The sequence below is a fragment of the Pyrgilauda ruficollis genome, unplaced genomic scaffold (genome assembly GCF_017590135.1).
Source record: "Pyrgilauda ruficollis isolate IOZ18807 unplaced genomic scaffold, ASM1759013v1 scaffold8, whole genome shotgun sequence".
In the NCBI taxonomy this organism is placed as follows: domain Eukaryota; kingdom Metazoa; phylum Chordata; class Aves; order Passeriformes; family Passeridae; genus Pyrgilauda; species Pyrgilauda ruficollis.
The window spans coordinates 1,506,469-1,529,085 of record NW_024529932.1 but is presented as its reverse complement, the minus strand read 5'-3'; the positions used below and the strand labels follow the sequence as shown (position 1 = coordinate 1,529,085).

Here is a 22,617-nt window from a genome sequence, read left to right as displayed (position 1 = left end):
CCCAATATTAGTTAAAAAGCCAGAATAGTATGCTGGAAGCTGACATTTGCAATGAAAAGTGACATAGCTCTGTAACAGTGGGACAGGTTCCAGTGCTGTGGCTGCTCTCCAGACTGCTCTGCCATGCTTAGGTACCTCAGCAGGATGCTGGGATTCAGGAACTTCAGCCAGCATTTTCAGACACTACTGCTGAACACTGACATAATAGATGCCTGTGAAAAGCACCTTGTTTTTGGAGACATAGACTGTCTAGAGCACATATTGACTGCATGGGAACTGTTGGAGCCCAGCACAGGTTGTTTTTTGGAGAGAACATCCTTTTGAGTTAAGCAGGCAGCAGGCGCTCCTTTCGCTGGTGCAGTCAGCGTGTGACATACTCCGAATACAAGGCAGACACAAAAGTACTGCTGGCTACCCTGGGACTGTGCTAGATACACATTGTGTCAGTTTTGGCCTGGCAGCCTTATTAGTCTTAGTTCCTTGCTGGATTTAACAGAGTCTGCCTGCCTCCTGTGGAGCCACCTGAGCCTCTCTGAGTGGTGCTCCTGTCCCCAGGCACCTGAGCAGCCCAACAGGACCTGGGCCCTGATGGAGCTCAGCTGGCCACGGGGGCATCCTCAGCATCCCACTCCCTGCCATCCTCAGCCCCACACGAGGGGAGGGTGGCGTCCGAGCTGAGTCCCTGCAGACTTGGCTCTGACCCATGAGGCTCCTTGGCCCTGGTTCCATGAGTGGATCTGTGCTGCCTCCAGACTCACGCTGACCCTGGAAGGTGTCCAGAGGTGTTTGGCAGAGCTGCCTTTCTGCTAATAAGCCCGAGTGGGCCTGAGCTGGGTGACTCTGGCAGGGAGGACATGCACTTTGGGAAAAACGAGGCTCAGCCACAGTTTCCTCTCAGCGCTGAGCTGGGGAGAGCAGGAAAAATCCAGCTCCTGTCCCCAAACTATTATGGAACACAGCAGCAGTGCAACCACTCGCCCTGCTCTTGGGGACACTGCTTCCCTGGGCATTAACTTGACACCCAGGAAGGGGACACCACCATTTGCACGGAGTTAGCACTGAAATCTCAGCTTTTCTTACTTCGCAGTTGTGAAGTGCAGCTCAAATGATTCACTTTTGGTAACTCTGCAGAGTTTTCAGTCATACTTTTGGCATGATTGAAATTTCCAATAACTTCTAGTGTCTTGATCTTATTTCAGGCACGATTCATAAAGTTTTTAGAAAATAAACTCATGTTTTTAGATATTTTGTAGTTGTTTTTGTTAACCTTTGAGGTTTACATAAGTTATGTCTACACAACCCACCCCCCCCGCCCTTTTTTTTTTAAACTTCCCATGGTTACAAGGGTAAGAATCTTACTTTTCTTTATGCACTGGTCTGACTCCAGCAGCTGAGGCTTTGTGAAGCATCCAGCCATGGCCATAACTCAGTCAAATGTGGAGCTGGCCGACTGCAAGCTGTCCTGGCGAGGGCCCAGTGCACTTTCAGAACCACACAAAAAGAGGAGAAAGACCTACTTACCCTCATAGAACTGAGCATATTGGGGAAATCCAGCTGCACGTAACCAGTCACACGCTTCTTTTGCTTCGATTTCTGAGCAAAAAGAGGAAAGAGAAAACAGTTCACACTTTGTTATTTTGATTTAGAAGTTCTTTCAATTACAAAGAAATAACAAAGAAATTTGGTAGGATCTATTTGCTGTTACAGTACTGTCATCACTCTGAATCACAATTTATAGCATCAGAAGAGAGTCCTTCTAAGAAATCTGCCTGTCTCCACAGGACCCTGGGGTGCACAAAGCCACTTGCTGGCTGGGATGAGGCCAGCCATCTCCTTGCAGCAGAAGCTGTTCAACCAGGTTTGTGGCTCTGTGATCTACCCTCCCCAAAGGGTAAGTTGCTGGCAAGAGGTGAAGATGGAGCAGGGCGAAAGTGGGGTGACGGGAGCAGACACGGTGTTCTTTCCTGTTCTGACATTTCTTGAGGAGCAGAATGCCATGAAATCCATGGAAATCTCTGACAGAAAAACCCCAGTGCAGGTGTCATGATACTGAAGGGACAATTGCAGGGGCATCTTTATTTTTACCAAGCTCCATGGGCTCATATTCTGCAAAGCAGCGTGCTGGGTCCAGCTCTGCCCAGCACCTGTACTGCCTGCATGTGCAGCTGCTCCCGGACCAGCTGGGGGAACAACAGAAAACAGAGGCTCATCCACACAATTGTGGGTTTCAGAGGAAACCTGGGAAACATCTCCTTGCTGTCCAAACCTAGATCAGGATCTACCACTTGAACAGTTTTGGTTTACAGGATCAAAGTCAAAGCACATATCTGTACCTCTTACATTTGCAAAACACGAAGAAACAGAGCTTGCAGGTGTTAAAGAAAGTAGACATTTTATGTTGCTTATTAATCAACTTGAATGAACCAGTCAAGGGTTTTGGCACATTTGTGGCTGTAAAATCTAGACAGCCATAATACAAAACCCTAACTATAAAGCAAACAATGGAACTCAAAGAAGATGATCAGGCTCAGTTGCTGTTCTGCATATTTTGCCTTGCATGTGAAAAAAATTCCAGTTGTAACTCAGTTTTCTACTAAAATGCATTTTTATAGGTAAGACATGCTGTCATGAACTTTTGCCCCTGTAATTCTGTTCAGATCACTCATTATACCCTTAATGACTTTACCCACTGAAGCTCACTATAAAATCTGCTTTGAATATACTCTACAGTGTGTGACCTGCACACCTTTCTGATCCCCTAAAAATGAATCACACCAGCAAATTTTGTAGCAGAAATCAAAATTCAGAATACATGGTCTATGTATCAAAAGCTCAATATCCCAAAGACGATTAGACAGCCAGGAACAGCCCCACAATGGTCACAATCATTAGCAGTGCTGAAAAGGATTTACCACCAGGTCTTCATTTGCTTTGATATTAGTTCATGTCAAGGCCAAAAAACAGAGTATGAAAGTACATTCAGTTCTTGACACTGCACAAAAGAATAAGCAGCTTACATAAAACGTGGCTCTCACTACAGCACATCTGTGTGCTGAAAGCACATCTCTATTATGTTCCAGTTAGACTATTTCTATTAAATGCTTGGAAAAAAGACAAGTCTTTATACTTTTTTTTCTTTTGCTTAAGTCAATCTCATGAAACACAGACAAATCAATCCCATTTCAAAATGTATTTTACAACTCAGAACAGCTGTACGTGCATTCTAGCTTCATCTGGCCTGGAAACACAACTGACAGAGGCTGTGGGTGATGGAGAATGCTACCATTTAATGCTCTTATACGCTTATCATATTTCAATGTTTTTTTGCAGTTGGCTGGTCAGAGGAGCTTGCTGAGAAATATTCTTGCAGCTCAAATGAGATCTAAAAAATCTCAGGTTGCAATGGGTGAGTAATTATAGGGAATAACCAAAAAAGTAGATCTCGCTCTTCTCTGAGGTTTTGTTTTTATTGGTGGTGTTTTTGGTTTGTTTTTTACTTTTTTTTTTTTTGGTGAGGTTGTTTGCAACACACTGTACTCAGTCAAATATCATTGGCTGATTAGCTTCTGCCTTCAAAACTTTGACTCTATATCCTCCATGAAGGCATTTCTGGGGAGTGTTCTCATTTTCTGAATGACTATCTCAGCCTTGAGTAAGATTTGGTAATCTATCAGGATACCAAGTTTCAAGACATGTATCCGTTCCCAGTTCTCTCCTATATCTCTCTTCCTGGTCTTATTCAGAGGATAGCAGGAGGAGAGAAGAGCACCAGGCTGCTGGCACAGCCCAAAAGAGGACATTGCTCATGCAAGTGTGCTCCTGCTGGCTAAGGGCACCTGTTCCAGTCATTCCACCCTTATCCCTCCTACAGTTTAGGTGAAAAGGCACAACAAAGGATTCACTCCTCAGCAAACATCAAAGGTGATTTCTACTATTTCGCCCTGGGCATGTAATCCAAGTTATAGTTCAGAATGCAATACAGATGCTTTTATTACTGCATACTGCAGTGTTTGAACAATAATTTGACATGCTAAGTTTAGCCTTCTATTTTTGTGCCCATGTCCTAATATTTGCTTTTTCTTACTTCGTAGTGAAACATTAGTGAAGACTTCTTTGGGAAGAGATGTGCAGCAACAAAAATACCTCAGTGGAGGTGTCAGTGGAGGGTGGTAGAAATACTTTTAGCAGTGTTGTCCCAGTTCTGTTCCCATGTCCAGGCTAATACAGGGGTTTGATCCTGCTTGCAGCAGGTGCACTGTCTTGGTGCAACACTGAAGGACTTGGAAACCCACATGTGTTCACAGGTGGCACCAAGGCAGTTTGTCAACAGCACAGAGAAGGGCTGTCATGGTGAGAAGAGCCATTTCAGAGAGGACATGGCTCAAGGCTGGCAGGAGGCACAGTTCCTCCAGCTCCTACCAGAAGTGTGTGAGCCACCACTGACCCACAAGCAGCATCTCCCTAGGCAGGACCAAAAAGGCTGCTTGCCCCAGCACACCTGATGGTGGGCTTGTCCTTATGCACTACTGTTCTTTCTGCTCTGTGGCTGGAAAAAAAATTAGGGATCATTTGCCTACTGCTTTCTACCTGCTTGGGCAGCAGTTAACAACAATCATTAATTATTAAAGCTAGATAATTCAGTCCGAAATATTGACAACTGTCAATATGTCTCACGAGACTTGAATTCTAAGGAGTTTTTTCAGTTTCTAGAGAAGCTTGGAAGAAAACAAACTTCTCTTTTCCATTTCATTTTTCTGCTGGTGGTGAGTTATAATTCAGAGGAAAATGAGAAGAGAGGTTCACTCAGGAAATGTGACAAGCATTCAGAGTACAGCTGGCTCTTGGCTTTCAGTCCATCTTTAGTATTAAACAGGTTTGAGCTTGTCTCCCACAAACCGTGTGGGTGGCTCTGGCTGTTCTGGGGCTGAAATGGAGACAGTTGTTTGTCATCTCTCCTGCTCTCCCAACACCTCTGAGTTTCTCTGAGTCTTCACAAACTGATTTTTTTCTGCCCAACACCAGACAAACAGTCTAGCAGCCAGCTGACACCAAAGGGGACATCCTTGCCCTGCCTATCCAGCTCCAGCTGGCTGCTTCTCCTGCTTCCCTTCGTGCCACACCAGCTCTTGGCTAAGCTTTCAGAGACCCAGCTCAACCCCCTAAGCTGGTAGAAAACTAACCCTCCAAAAGTGGGAAAGGTCTGCTGTTGGATTAGCAAACGGACTCAAATCTTCTAAGGACTCTGTTTAATCTATGTGAGCTGTATTTTAACAAGCTCAAGAAAATCCAACTAATGGAACAATTCTTCCCTCATGAAGGAGCGCAGGAGAACAAAAAAGTCTAAAAATCTAAAAAGTCTAAAAAGTCTAAAAAGCTGTTTGGTGAAAAGCTCTGTCAGGAGAAACTCATGTAAATGAATTAATTTTCGGGCTTGGAATCTTATCACCATCTACAAATATCAATGCTAAGACCTATTACTATAGTCCTTTCCTTTTTTCTGTCTAGGTATCAGTATTTCATCTTATTTCTGCCTTTCTGCCATTGTCCATGTCTCTTCTGTCTTCTGTCTTGGTGCTTCTCTCTTTTTTTTTAAATTGCATTTTTATTAAAAATGCAGATGTCCCTTTGCACAATGCAGTGAAAGATTTAGCAACTAGAATAAATAAGGTACATAATTACCCCATCTATTATGTTTATGTCAACTTTATGTGATAACCTTTATTGCTCACCTTCTGTAACAAATCACTGTTAATGTTCACTTTAGTATTCCCACTGTATTGCTCACCACTTAAATCTAATTTAGTACACTCAGATAAAATATCTAGGAATGTTAGAGAAAATGATTAATCAATTAATTGGAAAGAAGTGCATTTGACTGTGAAGCCACATCAGTGAGCAAGTGGTTAGTCTGGTTACATCAGCTTTTGGTCCCTGTCTTACTCTTTCCTGCAAGAGGAGGAAAACTGTTGGGATGAGTTTGTGCTGCATCTTCCTGAAGAAAATTCTAGGCTACCTGGTATTCCAGGGGCAGTTTGGAGGCTCAGCTCAACCCAGGGTGGTAAAATGCCTTTTACTCTCAGGAATTGCTGCAGACCCCTATGAAAGGTAAACCTGAGAATACACCTGGGGAGGAAACACTGATGGTGCCTTTGACCTGAGGCATGCTCCAGGCAGCTGTAGGCACTCAGACAGCCTTATCTCACAGGTCCTGGTACTACTCTTGTGTCCCATGAACCTGTCAAGTCACCAACAATGCCACCATTCTGATGTCTCCCCAGAAGAGCACTCATGAGGGAAGATGGGTTTTTTGGAAAAGTCCAGTTCAGGCTGAAGCTGTATGAGAACAGCTCTAGCATGTTTCAGCTTCTTCTTGCAACTCAGTCTGAGATGCTGCAATGGCTGCCATTACTCTCCTGGCTCTCTATCTCACATGAGGGAAGATGGTTTTTTTGGAAAAGTCCAGTTCAGGCTGAAGCTGTATGAGAACAGCTCTAGCATGTTTCAGCTTCTTCTTGCAACTCAAGTCTGAGATGCTGCAATGGCTGCCATTACTCTCCTGGCTCTCTATCTCTATCTCTCTGTCTTTAGGATATTTATCTATGTTACTCTTCTTATTTCAAAGATGGGGATATAAAGCAGTTCAGAAGTACATAAACAAGTTAGAGGTGAGGTTGATGGGAATTAGATGCCTGACACTTATATGGCCATAAAAATAGGGTTATGCCACTCCTCAGTTACCCTTAAAAATCTAGTCTGGACAATCCAAATTCCAAATTTCTGATACTGAAATGCATCACTTTACCATTCCTCAGCTACGATGTACCACTAAAGGCTATAGGTTTCCACTAAGTGGCATTTGCAAAGCTTCTTCAGAGCTCTGAAATTACATTACAGTAGGGTGTAAGGATGCTAAATTGGAAAGAACATGAATATATTTGTAAATATGACAAAAGATGACTTTTCAACTCATGTAGGAAATTCATGGCAAAACCAGGGCTCACATGTGAGCAACCTGGTCTAGTGAAAGGTATCCCTGCCTACCCACTGCAGTGGGGCTGTAACCTTAAGGTCCCCTGCAACCCACCCCATTCTATGATTTTACGATGCCATGATCTACAGCTTGCAAGGAGAAGGTTAATGCCTTAATTGCTGTATTATCATCTCACTTCGCTAATGCAAGCAGTTGGTGTAGAGCATGGAAAAATTAAAAACTTGTCATATTCCCGAAGGAAAAATCCCCGTGCAATTTAATAAAGACAGATACAATTTTCAGTAACCTTTCATGCTTTTAGGTAGAGGCTTAATGATTTACCCCATTCCCATCCACTCTGTAGGACTTTTCCAGAATAATTCCAATAATAACGCAACAGCAATTTTACCATCCAGCTGTAAAATTACCATTTATAGTACAAGTATGTAATAAATAAAATAAACCATAAGCATACCATGAATTTATATGTTTTACTGCACTATGGTGCACACACATCAATAAATCCTGATAATAAGGTTTTCAAAAGTAGAATTTCATTGGAATTATTTTATATCATGCCATATAATTAGTGTTAGAGACAAGGTTATGTTTTGCAAGGAAGGGACAAATAAAACTGTCAAAATGTTATTTTAATAGTCCTAAACCTTTCGTGGAATATTGTGGTACTAGTAATATTACAATAAAATACAGACCTTTAAAACTGCTGTGGCTCAATATAATTTACATGTCAATAGAAAAAGATCTTTCATGAGTAGTTCCTTTATGTGTAATTCTTTACCCTTGGTGAGTAATAGTCAAATGTGTCCATTCATGCTGTGACTTCTTAGAGAGGTTGAAAGTGAGAAGCCTGATTATTTATGAACATGAAAAAAAAAAATCTTGTATGCTGAGAGATTAAAAGAGTGTGACTGTTTACCTTGGAGAGCAGATGAATAAGCAAGGGTTATGCTAAAATGGTATAAAATCAGGGGTAATGCAAAAATAGGAAATTGGGAACTACTATTCACTCTACACACAGCATAAAAGCAGGGAGATTAATAAAAACAAGGAATAAAAAAGAAGGAAGGCAATCTGAACTGATATTGTCACATGACACTGGTATCAGCAGAGGAGTTGGAGCTGGAATCTTATCTGACTACTCACTGCTACCACCACAGATTCTACAGAATCTACAGAAAGGAATAAATGAAACCAAGCTAAAGACAGTGTTATGAAAAGGCTTTTTCCTGGTTAGATGATCAGCTTATACAGCTTTTCCTTCTGAGCTACTGACACTTCTCTTACTCATACATTGTCTGGGATTGTATTAAATGTTTCTTTCAATGACTACAACAATTGTTTTGTTCTCTACTGAAACCAAATTCTGTACAGGCCATCTGGGAGACTTCTCATCAGCTTTTTATCTTCTGCAAGGCTGCATTTCCCAAGAAAAAAAGGTGTCTTACTCCAGCAAGGAGTTAGGAAGCTATGTCCCCCTTCAGTGAAAGGATTATGCTGAATTCCTTTCCCAAATGAATGGGATACTGGTAAAACTGGTAGATCTGAGATTTATAGAAGGTTCATCAAGCACAAAACCTTACAGGTCTGGGAACAGTGTCTGTATTAGTATTTTTTACAGCAAGGTATCATCAGAGCTAGGGGTACAATGCAACGAGTTTCCTCATGCAAATAACAAGAAGGTGGCTGTGCAAACAGCAACAGGGAAATCAGAGTGTGCAGTGCAGGAGAGACCTTTGCGCAATGTGCTACACTCCACATGCTCTTTAAGCTGAGAGGTGACTTGCAGGGGCCACCGAAGCAGCCAGCACACCAAGAGAGCAGGCATGCAGGGACACAATAAAGACCTTAGGAAATGTCCTGAGGGACTCCTACTTCAGAGCAATTAGCCACTCTATCAGGCAGCCATTACTGTTCCTGAAAGTCTAGCATAAAATCGACTCCCTGGGGAATTCTCCCATTATATAGACTTCCAAGGAACTCCTGGTAACAGGGTGTACAGCACAATCAGGCATCTAAACATAAGAATGCAATGAGATTTGGACACCAAGTGGTTTAAACATTTGAACGTTTCAGACATAACATTAGTAACACTGCAAAGATGTTTAACAGACCCAACCAATGCTGAAAATCCCATCCATGTTCTATGGTCCAGTAATGTGATAAAAACAAGAGATTCAGGTCTCCATTTGAGCATTGAGATTTTTGATTGCTCCTTATCATCATCATCATAATTCCCATTTACTGCTGATTTCCTGTTCTCCTTTCTATTCCAGGCCTCCTACTCTGAAGCCACTTAAAACTAACTTTCTGTCATTCATTTCTCTGACATCTTTGCTACCCACTGTCCCACATGCCCACTCAGCTTATACAACCTTATTTCACACTAATTTGTCTCCCATTTTTTGACATCTTCCTTTAAATTCCTGAAAGGAATTTTAGATCCCTCCTAACCCAAAAAAATCTCTATCTTCAAGCATCACTTCAAAGCCACTTTTCTTAGCTTACAATTGATTTGTACAATGCAGCACTTTGTGATGAAACTAATAAAACTATAGCTTGCAGCCCACATCTCATCTTGAGGCCCTTTAAATGGTTATAAAAACTGAAGAGAAAGTTATATATAGGGATCACTTCATCCCTGGGTGAAATGCAGCTGCATTAGGATGAAATGCGGCAGCTGCACAAAAGAATGCTGCAGCAGTTTATGACAAGAAACAAGGAGACTACTTCACCCAGCTGAAACCACTAACAGGATTTATGAGATAGAATAAATTTGCATTATATATATATATAAATAGAGAGAGAGAGAGAGAGAGAGAGAGAGAGCTGATAAGGACAGCAGGCTCTCCTCCCTTTAGTCTTAAGAAAAATACTGTGGTATTGCTAATGGACAAAAGTGATTAAGAACTTGGTTCCCTTCACATCCTCCTCCTTCCCCATTAGGATTTATATTCTTTTTCTTGCCTTCTGACAGCTCCCATGGGTCTTGGCTTCGTATAGACTTGGAGGACAGAGTACCACCCACCCACTCTTCAGTACAACACTGCCCATCCCACCTATTTGGCCTGTCATTCAAAAGCTGAGAACTGCTGACTTGAGAATTAACAGAGCTCTTATACATGAGCACTGTATGCCCACTGAAAAACGTGTTTGGATAATGGTCTGGAAAACGTGAGTCTTTAAAGACTCTAATATAAAGTATATAGTATTTTTAATGTGGAAGAAACACTATCAAATAGGTAGAGAAGAGGTAACAATCCCATCCCTTGGGATCTATTTCAAAACTTCTGGTGACTCCTAGAGTCACTACGGAACTAATTTTGAAAACAGACTCTTCTTTTACAAGTTTCTGCCTTTGGGTTCCCAAGCTAAGAGATTTAGGCAGCATTTAAACCTCCATGTATTATGGACCAAAGAGTGGCCTGAAGATTGGAATAGCTGCTGAGCTCACACTGAAAGGGAAATACCATGTCCAGCTGGTATTTAGAAAACTTCTTGCTCCCTGGATGTGGTATAAAACGATTTTTGCAATGCATCATTGCTAGTCCAGTACCTACAGACATTATTAATAAGTAGTCAGTGAAACTGCAGCTGTATGTACCTATTCATGCTGTATATGTCTGTTATATATTCTTGTCATGTATCTTCTACTGAATCACTATTGTTGAAGAGTTGAAGAGCCCAAAAACTACAAAGCAGGTTTGCAGAAAACAACCTGGTGCCTGGTGGACACCAACAGAACACAAAGCAGCCATGTGCCCTTCTGCCAAGGAAGGCAGACAGCACACTGGGCTGCACTAGGAAGGGTGACAGCAGGTGAAGGGAGGTGATTCTTCCCCTCTTCTGACCACCGGTGAGGCCACATCTGGTGTGCTGCATCCAGTTATGGGTTCCCCAGTAAAAGCAAAATATCAATTTACTGGAGTGAGTCCAGCACAGGGCTACAAAGACAGTTAAGAGCCTGGAGCATCTGAGAGATGAAGAAAGGCTTGAGAGAGCTGTGACTGTTCAGTGTGGGGAAGAGAAGGCTCCGTGGAATCTTATCTGGATAAATATCTGAAGGGAGGGTGCAAAGATGGCAGAGCCAGGATGTTCTCAGTGGAGCCCAGTGACAGGCAATGGGCACACACTGACACACAGAAGGCTCTGTACATCATGAAACACTTATTTCCTGTAAGGGTAACCAAGCACTGGTACATGTTCCTCAGGGAGGAACATGGTGGAGGCTTCATCCTTTGAGATATTCAAAAGCCACCTGGACACAGCTGGCTATAGGTGGCCTTACTTGAGCAATTGGGTTGGACAAGATGACCTCCAGATGTGCTTTCCTACCTCAACCATTCAGTGAGTCTGACTATTTCAAGAAGTGTGTAAAAATAACTCTGATCTGACCCAACAGTAAGGAGGAAGATATCTCCATCAGCAAGATCATACTTTCCTTATTGAAGAATTTCAGATAAAGACTCACTGTAAGCTCCTCTTTTCATCTTGAGGAAAACTATCACTATTGATTTTTGAACCCAGAAAGTCACAGGAAAGGTAAGAACAATACCAAGGAGAGGAACAGCTAATAGGAAGTATATATGTATCACTTCCAACTCTGCCACTACTTGGAAACTTGCCGTAACTTTATACTTGGAATTATAAGTACTATTATCATTGTAGCTGGACCAACTCTTTTATTAGATTGCTAATACTTTAATCACTAGAGCAGTAAATTCTTCAGTCTGTACACAAGGTTCTTCACTGCACATAAAGTGCCCAAGGTGCTTTGTCTGGTGCTCTGCCCTTGAGATCTGGTTTGAATTTGGATGCAGCAGATGGATGCCACTACATGTAGCTTGCAGCCACCCTCTGCCCTTGCAAGGTTTTGAAAAATGTCATCTCTTGCAAGGCTAGGGGAGACTTCCAGACAGCCTGAACTCAGGCAGCATACAAGATGTCTCTGGAGTGCCCTGACATTCAGAGGGCTCCCAAGAGGATGTAGTGCTGGTCTGACCATTAGTTTTGACTCTCATGTGTATTCGTAACTCCAATTAAATACAAAGATTTAATGTCTCTGGAAATCAGGATTTTCAAGCTCAGTATCCTAAACTGGAGGTCAAGTTTCAGACTTCAAGGCCTTGCTTAGATTTCCCACAATACCCAACGTGGTTTGCATGTGTGCAATACTGAAGTTAATTGGTCAGACAGTAATTGGAGCTCGGCAGATGAAAGGCACTATGGAATGCAGAGAATGCTTCATGTCATAATTTGAATGAAAATGTAAACAATACCCCAAAAGATAGATGTTGTCATCATAAACTTTCTCTCTGAATTACGCAGATAAGTAAAACAAAATGTAATTCCTTATCAACATATTAATTATTCTTTGATTATGCCCTTCATGTTCTGTAGATGTTCAAATTACATATGGGCAATCAGATATACATCAGAGAAATTCTACCCATCTCAGGTGGTCTTCATGCTGTGAATTTATATTAAACACTGAACATTAATATGAAAGTAACTCCCCTTGGAGATAATACTTTGATGTATTAATAAAAAAGACTCCGCTGTTCTTGTTTATCAAAAATTAAGATTAAAACACTTTCTTTTGCAGTTCTGTGTGAGATGAGTAATTTGTAGTGCAAGGAACATTGATAAAACACAGCACATAGAGCAGAGTTCATATATTCAAAACTGAGGTCCAAATTCATGTCTTGTGTAGAGTGAATGCAATGCAGAATGCTGAGCTCTCACCTGGTGCTATCAGTGTTATCTGCTGCTATCAGCTGATTAACACTACAAGCAGATCTGGTTTTAGATCCCACTGTTTCCTCATTACCTCTTTACGTGCAAGGGCCTATAGAGAAAGACGTCCTGTGTATTTCTTCTGAAAAAGAACCCCAAACAGCAGATGGTGACTTATTCACACAGTTTGTAAGAAACTGTCATCTATTTAAAATTCAGGAGCAGGAGGGCTGACATTAGCCTGAAAGTACAGGCAAGACCAGTACCTACAAACCCTGATGTCTTTTTCTAATTCACAACCATACCACTATTGTTGCCATTGAAGTATATCAACATTATTAACATCTTATCATGCCTCGAGACTGTAGTGAAAAATCATTTATAAAATGAAGGTTAACTTTATTTGTGGATAGCTACTGTTTAATTATGACTATTTCTGAGAGGATCAAACACCCATATCTGTTTATTGCTTTATTCCAGCTGCTATTTTCTGTAAGAATATTACTAAAGAAAGCTACCATGATGTCTTTCATTACTCTATTTGGAAATGAAAAATCAATAGATTAATACACCATGCAAATTATTATTTTCTTTTATTGGACATACTGAACTTGGAATACCTTCCTTTTTGGAGCTGGATTGATCCTGTGGCAGTGCCAGATGTGACGTGGTAAGCTGGCTCTACCATGAGCAGGGGCCAGGCCAGATGACCTCCATTGTTTGATGGTTCAACTAACTTCTTAAATTATTTCAGTGATGAAAGAAATAACATATGCTCACAGAAAGATGTTATTGTGAACTAAATTTTACCCTTTGCTTTGACTATTCAGTGCTGTAAGAACAGTGGTGTCGCACCAGTGGGTGTTTCAGCATGATCTAGTCCAGAGCCACTAATTACACGGCTGTGTGCTGATCTTTGTAGAGTCATGAGAAAAAACAAAGAGATTAAAGGAAACAATTACTCACCTACTAAAAAAAGAACATCTTTCCTCACTCTGTTTTCACAAAAGCACCCATTTTTACAAAAGTGCCTTTCAAACAATTTTCTCTAACATGTAAACAGTATTAACGTGGGAAAGTCAAATTAAGGTTCTTTTTTAGAGCAGTAGAGCTACTGCTCAGACAGCTGTTCAGTTTCCATCATCCATCATGTGATGGAAATTTTATTTAATTTTACTGAATAGATACAGATAACTTTCAATGTCCAGGGCCAGAATTTTAAGGATATTTAAATTTCTGAACTGCTAGGGTGAAGATTTTCAAATATGTTCAAAACATTTAACTCTCATTTGCCTCCTCAAGCACACTGGACTACGATTTACCCAGCCCTGTCTTCTACTACCAGGTGGCTGCAGACATTTTTGTGTACTCCAGCACATATATATCTAAGTGTTTTTTGAACATCCAAAGGGATGATACAGAGCCAATAGTTTTACCAACGAACTCAAATGTTTTGGACATGTGAACTAACAAACTTCCATGATTTTTCTTCACACAAATAATTAGATTCTTTTTTTTTTTGTTCATTCCCCTTTACAATGAAAGCTGCAGTCCATATGACTACAGAGCAACACACAGAAAACAGGCTAAAACAATCCTTTCATGATAGCTGTTCATAAACATTTATTCATTCACACTGGCGGAAAGAAGGAACAGACAACTTGGCTATGATGGTACAGTTATTATTTTTAGACTTTTGGCTGAAGCCCTTAGTTTCCTTTCCATACATTTTTAAATGGAAGGCCGTGGGAGTTTTATGTACTCCTCCAAGTGGAGAGCAGACTTTTAATGTAACAAAAATACTGATTTTCCATTCTGCAGCTCACCTAGGCCTGTTTCCATCCAATAAGCCATTGTCCAAAATAACTGTTTCCTATAACAGGAAATTCTGCTACGGCAGAAGTAACACTGGGTATCCATAGTACTGACACTTCTCATTTCCTTACCCCTGTTACACTGCAGAGCAAACAGGAGCCAGATTCATAGCAACCCTCTAATTACTTGACAATAATCATTGCCAGCAATGAAGCAGAGTTAGCAAAGAGCTAATTAGCACACCACCCAGGACTAACAACTCTCTACACTTTTTTCCTCTTATTTTTAGCAACAAGCAGGAAAGACATAAATTGCTCTTTTATCAAATAGCATGAAAGAGCTTAGATAAGTAAGGTGTTTGCAGTTATCACTCTATAAAGCCAGACCCCGGCCTTCAGCTATGTTCCATATATTAGCCTGGAAGGAGAAAACAGGAAGGCTGGAGACCTACCAGTGCTTGCTGGTGCCAGGGAGTGGATCTGTGGGGTACCCGTCAGGAGACACCAAAGCTACCAAAGAAGCACAAGCCTCCTATTTTCATGTCAGTGTCTCTTGCTGGATAACAGGAGGGAATACAGAAGGGCTGGCTCTGCAAATGTCAGTGAAATACAGACCCTGTCACTTTTTAACTTGCTGGATGAATTTCAACTATTTCTTAATCTTCCTATAGTTAATGGGAAGTCACTTGGATTATGTCAGTTACCATCTCATGGATGGAGTCCCTTTGCTCTGACTGCTGGAGAGCACATTCCCACTTGTCTGAATCATTACTGGTCTGACTGTGGGCAAAGATGGTTTGGTCTCTAGACAGTGCTAGCAGCTAGATATTTGGAAAGTAAATGACTAATCCCATGCCCAGCTAGACTTTCAGTGGGAAAGGAGACACATCGCTTAATGCTTACACTTCAGTTTAAAAATGGAAAAATTATTCTTCCCTCCTTAGGAAGCAAAATTGTTAGACTACATATGCTGAAGCGTGTACTACGCTCAAAATATGCTCCAAATCCATGAGGGCCACATAGTTACCTTGCATGAGCTTGTCTTCTTTTCCCACAAACCAGTGGCCTCTTAAAGTGGAGATATTTTTTTAGTCTGCCCACAGACAGACACAAAACGCTTGCTTTTCCAGCAGACATTACCCAGAGTCAGAAGTTGCCTTATGCCATGACCTGATTCTGCATCAATTAGAGAGCATTTGCCAGGAGATCAATGAATATAAGTCCATGCTATGATTTAAGGTCAGTTTAGTCCAAGAGAGAGGCCAGCAAAGAGAAAATAAACAAATAAAGACCGTGGGTTTTTATAAAAAACTGAGAAGGGCATATTTGAAATATTTCCTCTGAACTCCACAGTGCAGCTGGCACACCACAGGTTTAACACTTGGTGCCTGTTCAACGTGTGCTACGTGGATGCACCAAGCCTGCACACACACACTTGCCAAGCAGAATGACAGAGGTAATGTGACTATTTCTGAAAAATGAAGTGTTTATGGCTTGCTCAGTTTCAGAGTATGTTTCATAATCTTCAACACTCACAATGTGTCACTCATGGGCTTGCAACATATTCCTTCTAAACAGAAGCTGCTTTGTGCTCATCACTGAAGAAGCATGTGCTGTGCAAGTGCCATACTGTATTTTGGCAGTAGCTGTTAGAAGTAAATTTACAGAGAATTAAGGAGATGGAAGGCAGCATGCCTCAGTCTGTAATTCTGCAAAGCATTAAAACACCCTGTTTAAAGAAGAGATGAGAGATGGCTGCTATTCAAAATCTTGGGGCCTGAGGTTCAATTTGTTTTGACCAAATTTGCATTCGGTCCTTGAGAAGTCTCTGAACAACAACAGCTGCCCTTGTGCCAAAGGAGTGCGTGAGGACACATCCCTCCTTTGGAAGTCACCTTGAGCGCAAGGTGGGAGCTGTCCCCTGGGGCACAGAGCCACTCAGACCTGCTCCAGAGGGAAGCTCCTGCCAGCTGCTACGCTGCCTCTGGGATCAGCCCTTCCCCATCTCCAGATGTGCTCCATGAAGTACAGGATTCCAGGGTAGCCCTGGGTTTATGTCCCCTCAAGGCCAGGGGAATGAAAGTATGTGCTGAAGACATGAGACATTTTTGGCTGTCCAGAGCTACAATAATGACATACAGATATGCAGATAAACACAAAGATTGAAATTTCGTTGTGTGTGCTTTGAAGGAAACTATTTTTTCCAAGCATATTTTTTTTCTAGACTTGACCTTGGTCTGCACTTTTAAGAATCTGACATTTTTTGATGGTTTATTTCACTTTCAGATTTTGGCAGGGTGTAGCCTTAGATATGCCAGAAGTATGATGAGATAAGTTATTCTCCAGACAGAAACAGAAGCAGAAAGCAGGCAGCTGCCTACGAAAGATGGACTCTCCTACAGATTTTACAATAAAAAAATGCCCAGCTCAATTTTTGAAAGGAGAAGACTAAATCTGAATATGAAATCTCAGCAAATGGCACTTAAAGACAGCAAATAACCACCTTTGAGCCCACATATTGCTCTGAAACCATTGGTTGAAACTGAAGACATTATAAAGGTATTTTGATTTAGGAGATGGGATATGTTTGGCAGGGAGTGTTGAGGTTTTAAAATTTCTCATGATGTTTTGCCTGATGCTTTGCATTTTGCAGTGTTTTTTCACACTGTAATGGTAGTTAGAAACCCATTACCCACAGTATTCTGTGGCCATGGCATTAGGCTCTGAAAGCTTACTTATTGCTAAGGAATCACATTGGGGTACTGAAAATTACAGTTCGGTATTTTCTGGCACAGCTTCATCTTTAAAGACAAACAATAACCCGAACAAATCAGCCTGGAAGCCACTGCTTTACCTGCTTTACCTGGAGGATGTGCAGCACTAGGAAGGTAGCACTGCCAAAAGGTGAAAATTATAATTGTGATGCTCCATTGGCTGACACTGATTTTGGGAAGAGAGCTGGGGCTTTCATTAATCTTTCCATAACTCCAAGCCAAATCCAGTTTGAGGTTGCTAAAAGTAGCCTCAAAACTGAGACTACAAAGCTCCTATTTTTTAGATGTATTTCAAAGAATTTCCTTCATTCATTGTTTACCAATCTGGCCTTTCCTCATTGCGGGTAGAAAAACATAATGAACGCTTATCACCTGCAAGCTCAAATCCCACTGGAAAGCACATTTTCAGGAAAATGTTATTGTGGTGAGGACTTTCAGGGAGTGTTGGAGTTTTAAAGTTTCTCATGATGTTTTGCATTTTTCTTCTAAATGAACAGGAAAAAACTCATCTGGCTCTCATTTGAATTCCCAATAGACTTTAGAGAGGAAATTCCAACCAGAGCTGTATTCCTACACCTAAAATCTACATGGGAATGATCCAGCATGCTTGTTTCAAACCAACAGGAGCCAGAAGAAGCAGAGCTGGCTCAGTGGCACGCCCGAGTGTTCCACACAACAGTAATGGTCTCAGCAGAGGGGCTGGTTTTATAAAACAGCCTTCAATAGGACATGTCAGAACTTGAATATCTAGATGACCTGCCTTTGATCATGCATGCAGAATATTTATTAACATTCATGGGGATTTTCAGATATAAAGGATAGAAATCATCTCACCTATCTGCAGCTGCATTGGAACTATTAATCCTAGGTGCTACTGAAGGCTAGGGAGAGAAGGAGTACTTCCTTTAAAATATTTCCTTTAATGTGTGAAAGAGGTAAAATGGCTTGTGCACAGAAAGAGCTCATTCTTCTTCATGGTCAATACAGAGAACAGGGGACATACAGGCAGACAAAGCTAAAGACATTTCCAGTGAGATTCTTCTGTGAGGCACATCCTGCTAACGTACAGTGTGACTTGAGGTCCCCAATTTCACTCACTTGCACCTGATATTCACCATTTGCAGTGGTGGTGTGGTGATCTGTATCCATGTTTGCAATGGGATTTGAGATTTATGTAGAAACATTCCTGTGTAGGAGCTCTGCGTTTACCACAAACAGCATGTATTTCCCACACAAAGCATATCATGGGATTAGCTACCTGACCTCAAAATCCACTAATCTGAAACATAAACAACCAAGTAAGTACTTATGTTGTTCACCCTCTAATCACCACAATGCCTCATTGATGAACAATTCATCTGCTGGATTCCATATATATCTCTATGTATATATTCCATATATATGTATGTATACATGTGTTATATGTATATCTCACTAGAATTAAGCTTCTATTATCAAGAATTCCCCCCCCCCCCCCCAACCCTGCAATTGATACAATACGTTCTTGGTATCCAGGTTTTCTTAATTGTTTTATAAGATGAACTATCTGAAGCTTATAAACAACTCCCAGCACTTTAAACTTTTAGAATTTGCCAGCAAAATGCTTTTCTTTCCCTGAATATGTGGTCAGCCTCTGGACAAAGATGTTAGCTCAAAGCACCGGGCTGGTTCCAAGTTAAAATAAAGGTTGAGGGCAGGTGTTCCCAGGCAGAGGGGTAGGCATCTCCACGTTCCAGATCCCTAAGAGCCCTGTTCCTAGTTCTCCCCAGACATAACAAGGGAACTGATTGCTCAGTGCACAATAGGGACTAATGTGAGAATGTGATCCTGGCAGAGCCTCACCAGAAGATTCATGTAATTGATGTGAAGACAATATAACTGATTTGTAGACACATCATTCTGCACCATGCTTCCTGTATCAGCTTCCCACAACTGTTGCTGATTGCCTTCTTCCTCAAGCATTTTCTTCTCTCTCAGTTTTGAAACTCTGGGAAGAAACTTGTAACAGCAATTTGTTTGTGCCATGCCTATTTGGCATGCTGTGCCGCACTCTTACACAAATAAACAGGGAACACGATGTAACACCACAGCAGCAGATTTAACTAAGATCCAATTGTGCTTGGTGCCATCTGAATAAGGGAGGAATGCTCCCTCAAATGAAAAATCTTCAACAGAAAAACAAGTTCACCCTTCACAAGCATGTACCATAACATGGGACAATACACCATCTTTGACTTATGATTTCATCAGTGAGAAATTGGCTTGTTGGAGCATTTCTCCTCCAATAAGCAGCATTGCTCTATATTGTTCCTTCTGCACAGATCTGAATTTGGGGTGTCTTTTAAAGCCAGTATGAAGCCAGTCTTTGCAAGAAAGAGGTAGCCTGTCCAAAATCACCTCTCAAAGAAGTTACCTTTGGCTGAACCACCAGTGTTTGGATGCTGGAGGCTACTGGCTCTTGATTTATATTATGAGATTGTAAGCAACTAGAACAAATAGTTTATATTTCAAGGTGCAATTTATGAATTTAACTGTCTCACTTTTACTGAGTTCCTCACAGTAAATGCTCTGACTTGAAACACAAATCACCTAAAAAATTAATGATGAGTTATTTTCCCAAAAGTCTTAAGGACGAACATATTTCCAGGGCCTCTGAAGAGGAAATAACTCAGGGAGAATATTGTTATTAGGTGACACTGAGCAAATGCTTAAGTAGAAATGATTGAAGCAGACTGTGTACCCTAAGAATTTAATGAGCAGCTTGAAGGAGTTGATGGCCTGAGGCATAGCCTCAGGTCATTAAATCTCAAATGGTTATTAATCCCTAGGAAACACTTTCTGTCAAGGTCATTAGTGCTATTATACAATGGAAATTGAGGCTGTATAAAGAAATTAGCATATAGCCTGTTTGCAGGAAAAATGTTCTCAGAGCATGGGCAGGTCATTTCCAGGAGGATGCTGCAGTGGCCACAAGCCACCTGGCTTGGCTGAACTTCCATGTACCTCTCTGCACCACTGCTAAGCTGAGCTGCTCTTTTGCAGAATGGCACTACAGAAACGCTACCATGCGCTGGGCACTTGAATTAGCAGCTCAGCATAACTCCAAGGGATAACATTAGCTGAAATCCCTCCTACTTAGCATATGATTTTAGGCTGGAGTACCACTGCTGCTTCTTAGAATAAATCCAGGAAATCTGATTCAGTTGATGTGTATACTAGCAACCATAGCATTTGACCAAAGGCTGAAATCATAGAGGTGTTGGGACCACTGCCCTTTTCTCAGAATTTCCTAGGATAAAGGAAACTTCACTGTCTTCAAGCAGAAATATCTGAAACCAGAACAAATATATCAATTGGCACTTGTGGGGTTAAGGCCAAGAGACTGACCAGCAGACAGGGAAGGGCAGGAGGTGGTGAGATCCCAGTTTGGGGTCTCCCTCTTGAATCCCATCTCTGCATGGGGCACCTTGTGAACAAAGCCTCAGTTTCACAGTCACTGCTATCACCTTCCCATTAAGCATGGAAAGTGTTGGTGCACAGATGCTGTGACTTTTTATAAACAGAGTCTAGAGTTCAGGTAGTTATTTGATGCATTCTGTGTAGCTAAAGTCATGACTGGGTGTCAGATTTAGTGATTATTGTTTTTCCAGATTCTGATGCTGGTTTGTGATTTGATTCTGGCAAACCAAATCCTATAATTCTGTTAAACTGTCTTTGTGCATCAGATTTTCCTACACTGGAACTATACCTACTACAGAGGTTATTCTGAATTTTGAATTATGTTTATATGCAAGTGACCTGGAGATTTTCTGCAATATAACTATTGTATTATAATGATCAATGCTTGACTTTTAAGGTAATACAAGAGATTGCAATTGCCAAAATCTCTTCCTTCTGCTCTAAACTAAGTAGAAAACCCAGAGAATTGTTACATAGTAGAATCATTTTGATTACACTGTGAGGATGATTTAGCATCCCAATTATGCAGCTGTTGAAATTAAGTGAAGAGATCTTTCTTTATTAAAGACCTTGAGGAGATTTAGAAAGCAACAGCATATTATACTAAATAAAGAGAAAGAACAAAAGGACATAATGATCTATTTAATTCTTCTGACAATGTCTGCATTAATTGATCAATGCTTAGACATGCATTGCTATTTACTGTTTGATTAAGTGTCCTCACATTCACTGGCATCAGCTAATGCATCCTTACTAAATGGAATTTATGCAAATGTTATTTCAATTACACATTTCTACATAGGTGTCGGGAACCTACTCATATATGGGAAGCGGAGGGCAAATTCACTCTTATTTTTTTTTTGCCTGATTGCTCTCTTGAGAGATATTCATTGAATGAAATTAGTAAATTACTGAAGTACAGAAAGGTACTTTCACAATAATTTTAAGAAAAAAAACCCCCTTGTAGGACATAACTTCATGTTTTTTACATGTATTGGGTCCTTGATTTCGTAAAGCATATCATAGATATGTTTAAGCACTGATATTGTAAGAAATGAAGTTACACTTTAAAAATGTAAAAGATGAAATTGCATGTTAAAAATACAACTGTAGCTGAATATTTTTAGAAGGAAACTTTTGCTTAATTTAAATGTTAGACATCATTCCAAATACCTTAAAAAGAGCAGCATACATATCACAGTAAAGAAAATTTTATTTGGCACTACTGGCTTAGACATGGCTGTGAAGCCATAAATCAGATAAAGTATGTATTTGGACACTAAATTATTCTGGGACTTGGAAAATTCCAGTAATACTATATTTTTACAGCAGTATATTCCTGTAACCTAGATCACAATCAAAGGATACATGTAAAGTAATTTTCTTCTGAGGAAAAGATAAATTTAAAGTCTGTTGTAAGGGGTCCAACTGTGCAGTTTCACACTGTCTTAAGGAATAAGGTTGTTCTCCGGATGAAAATTTTCAACAGAATTTTGTCATTGAAATCATTGCACCTAAATGTGTCTAACATTTAATTCCATGCTTGCTTTGCTGGATTGTGCCATAAGGCATGCATTGTACTATTTACGTAAGAAGCAGATCTGAAAAAGAACCACACATCCTTCATCTCTCCTGTATTTTCAACAAAATAGAGAATTCCTTACTGCTGGGCTCCTTTTTGGTTTTATTTTCACAAGTATCTTTTCCTTCTGGCTCTCCAACTGTGTTTTTTACTGTCTTAGTTTTCACAGCTATCCCACTAATGCTCAGGATATTTCAGTGAATCTCTGTCAAATTTCATTGCTCCATGTGCTCTGTCACTGAATTTAGGAAAACATTGAACTCC

The 22,617-nt window shown here is 40.8% G+C and overlaps 1 protein-coding gene across 11 annotated transcripts in view; it reads right to left on the bottom strand.

The window, feature by feature from the left end:
- Positions 1-22,617, bottom strand: part of STARD13 (StAR related lipid transfer domain containing 13) — a 287,066-nt gene that overhangs the window by 35,796 nt on the left and 228,653 nt on the right. For all 11 annotated transcript variants that reach the window (XM_041487316.1, XM_041487313.1, XM_041487314.1 and 8 more), the window contains one exon: positions 1,522-1,593. In XM_041487316.1, coding sequence (XP_041343250.1) covers positions 1,522-1,593 — 72 coding nt within the window. The remainder of the gene's footprint in view (positions 1-1,521; positions 1,594-22,617) is intronic.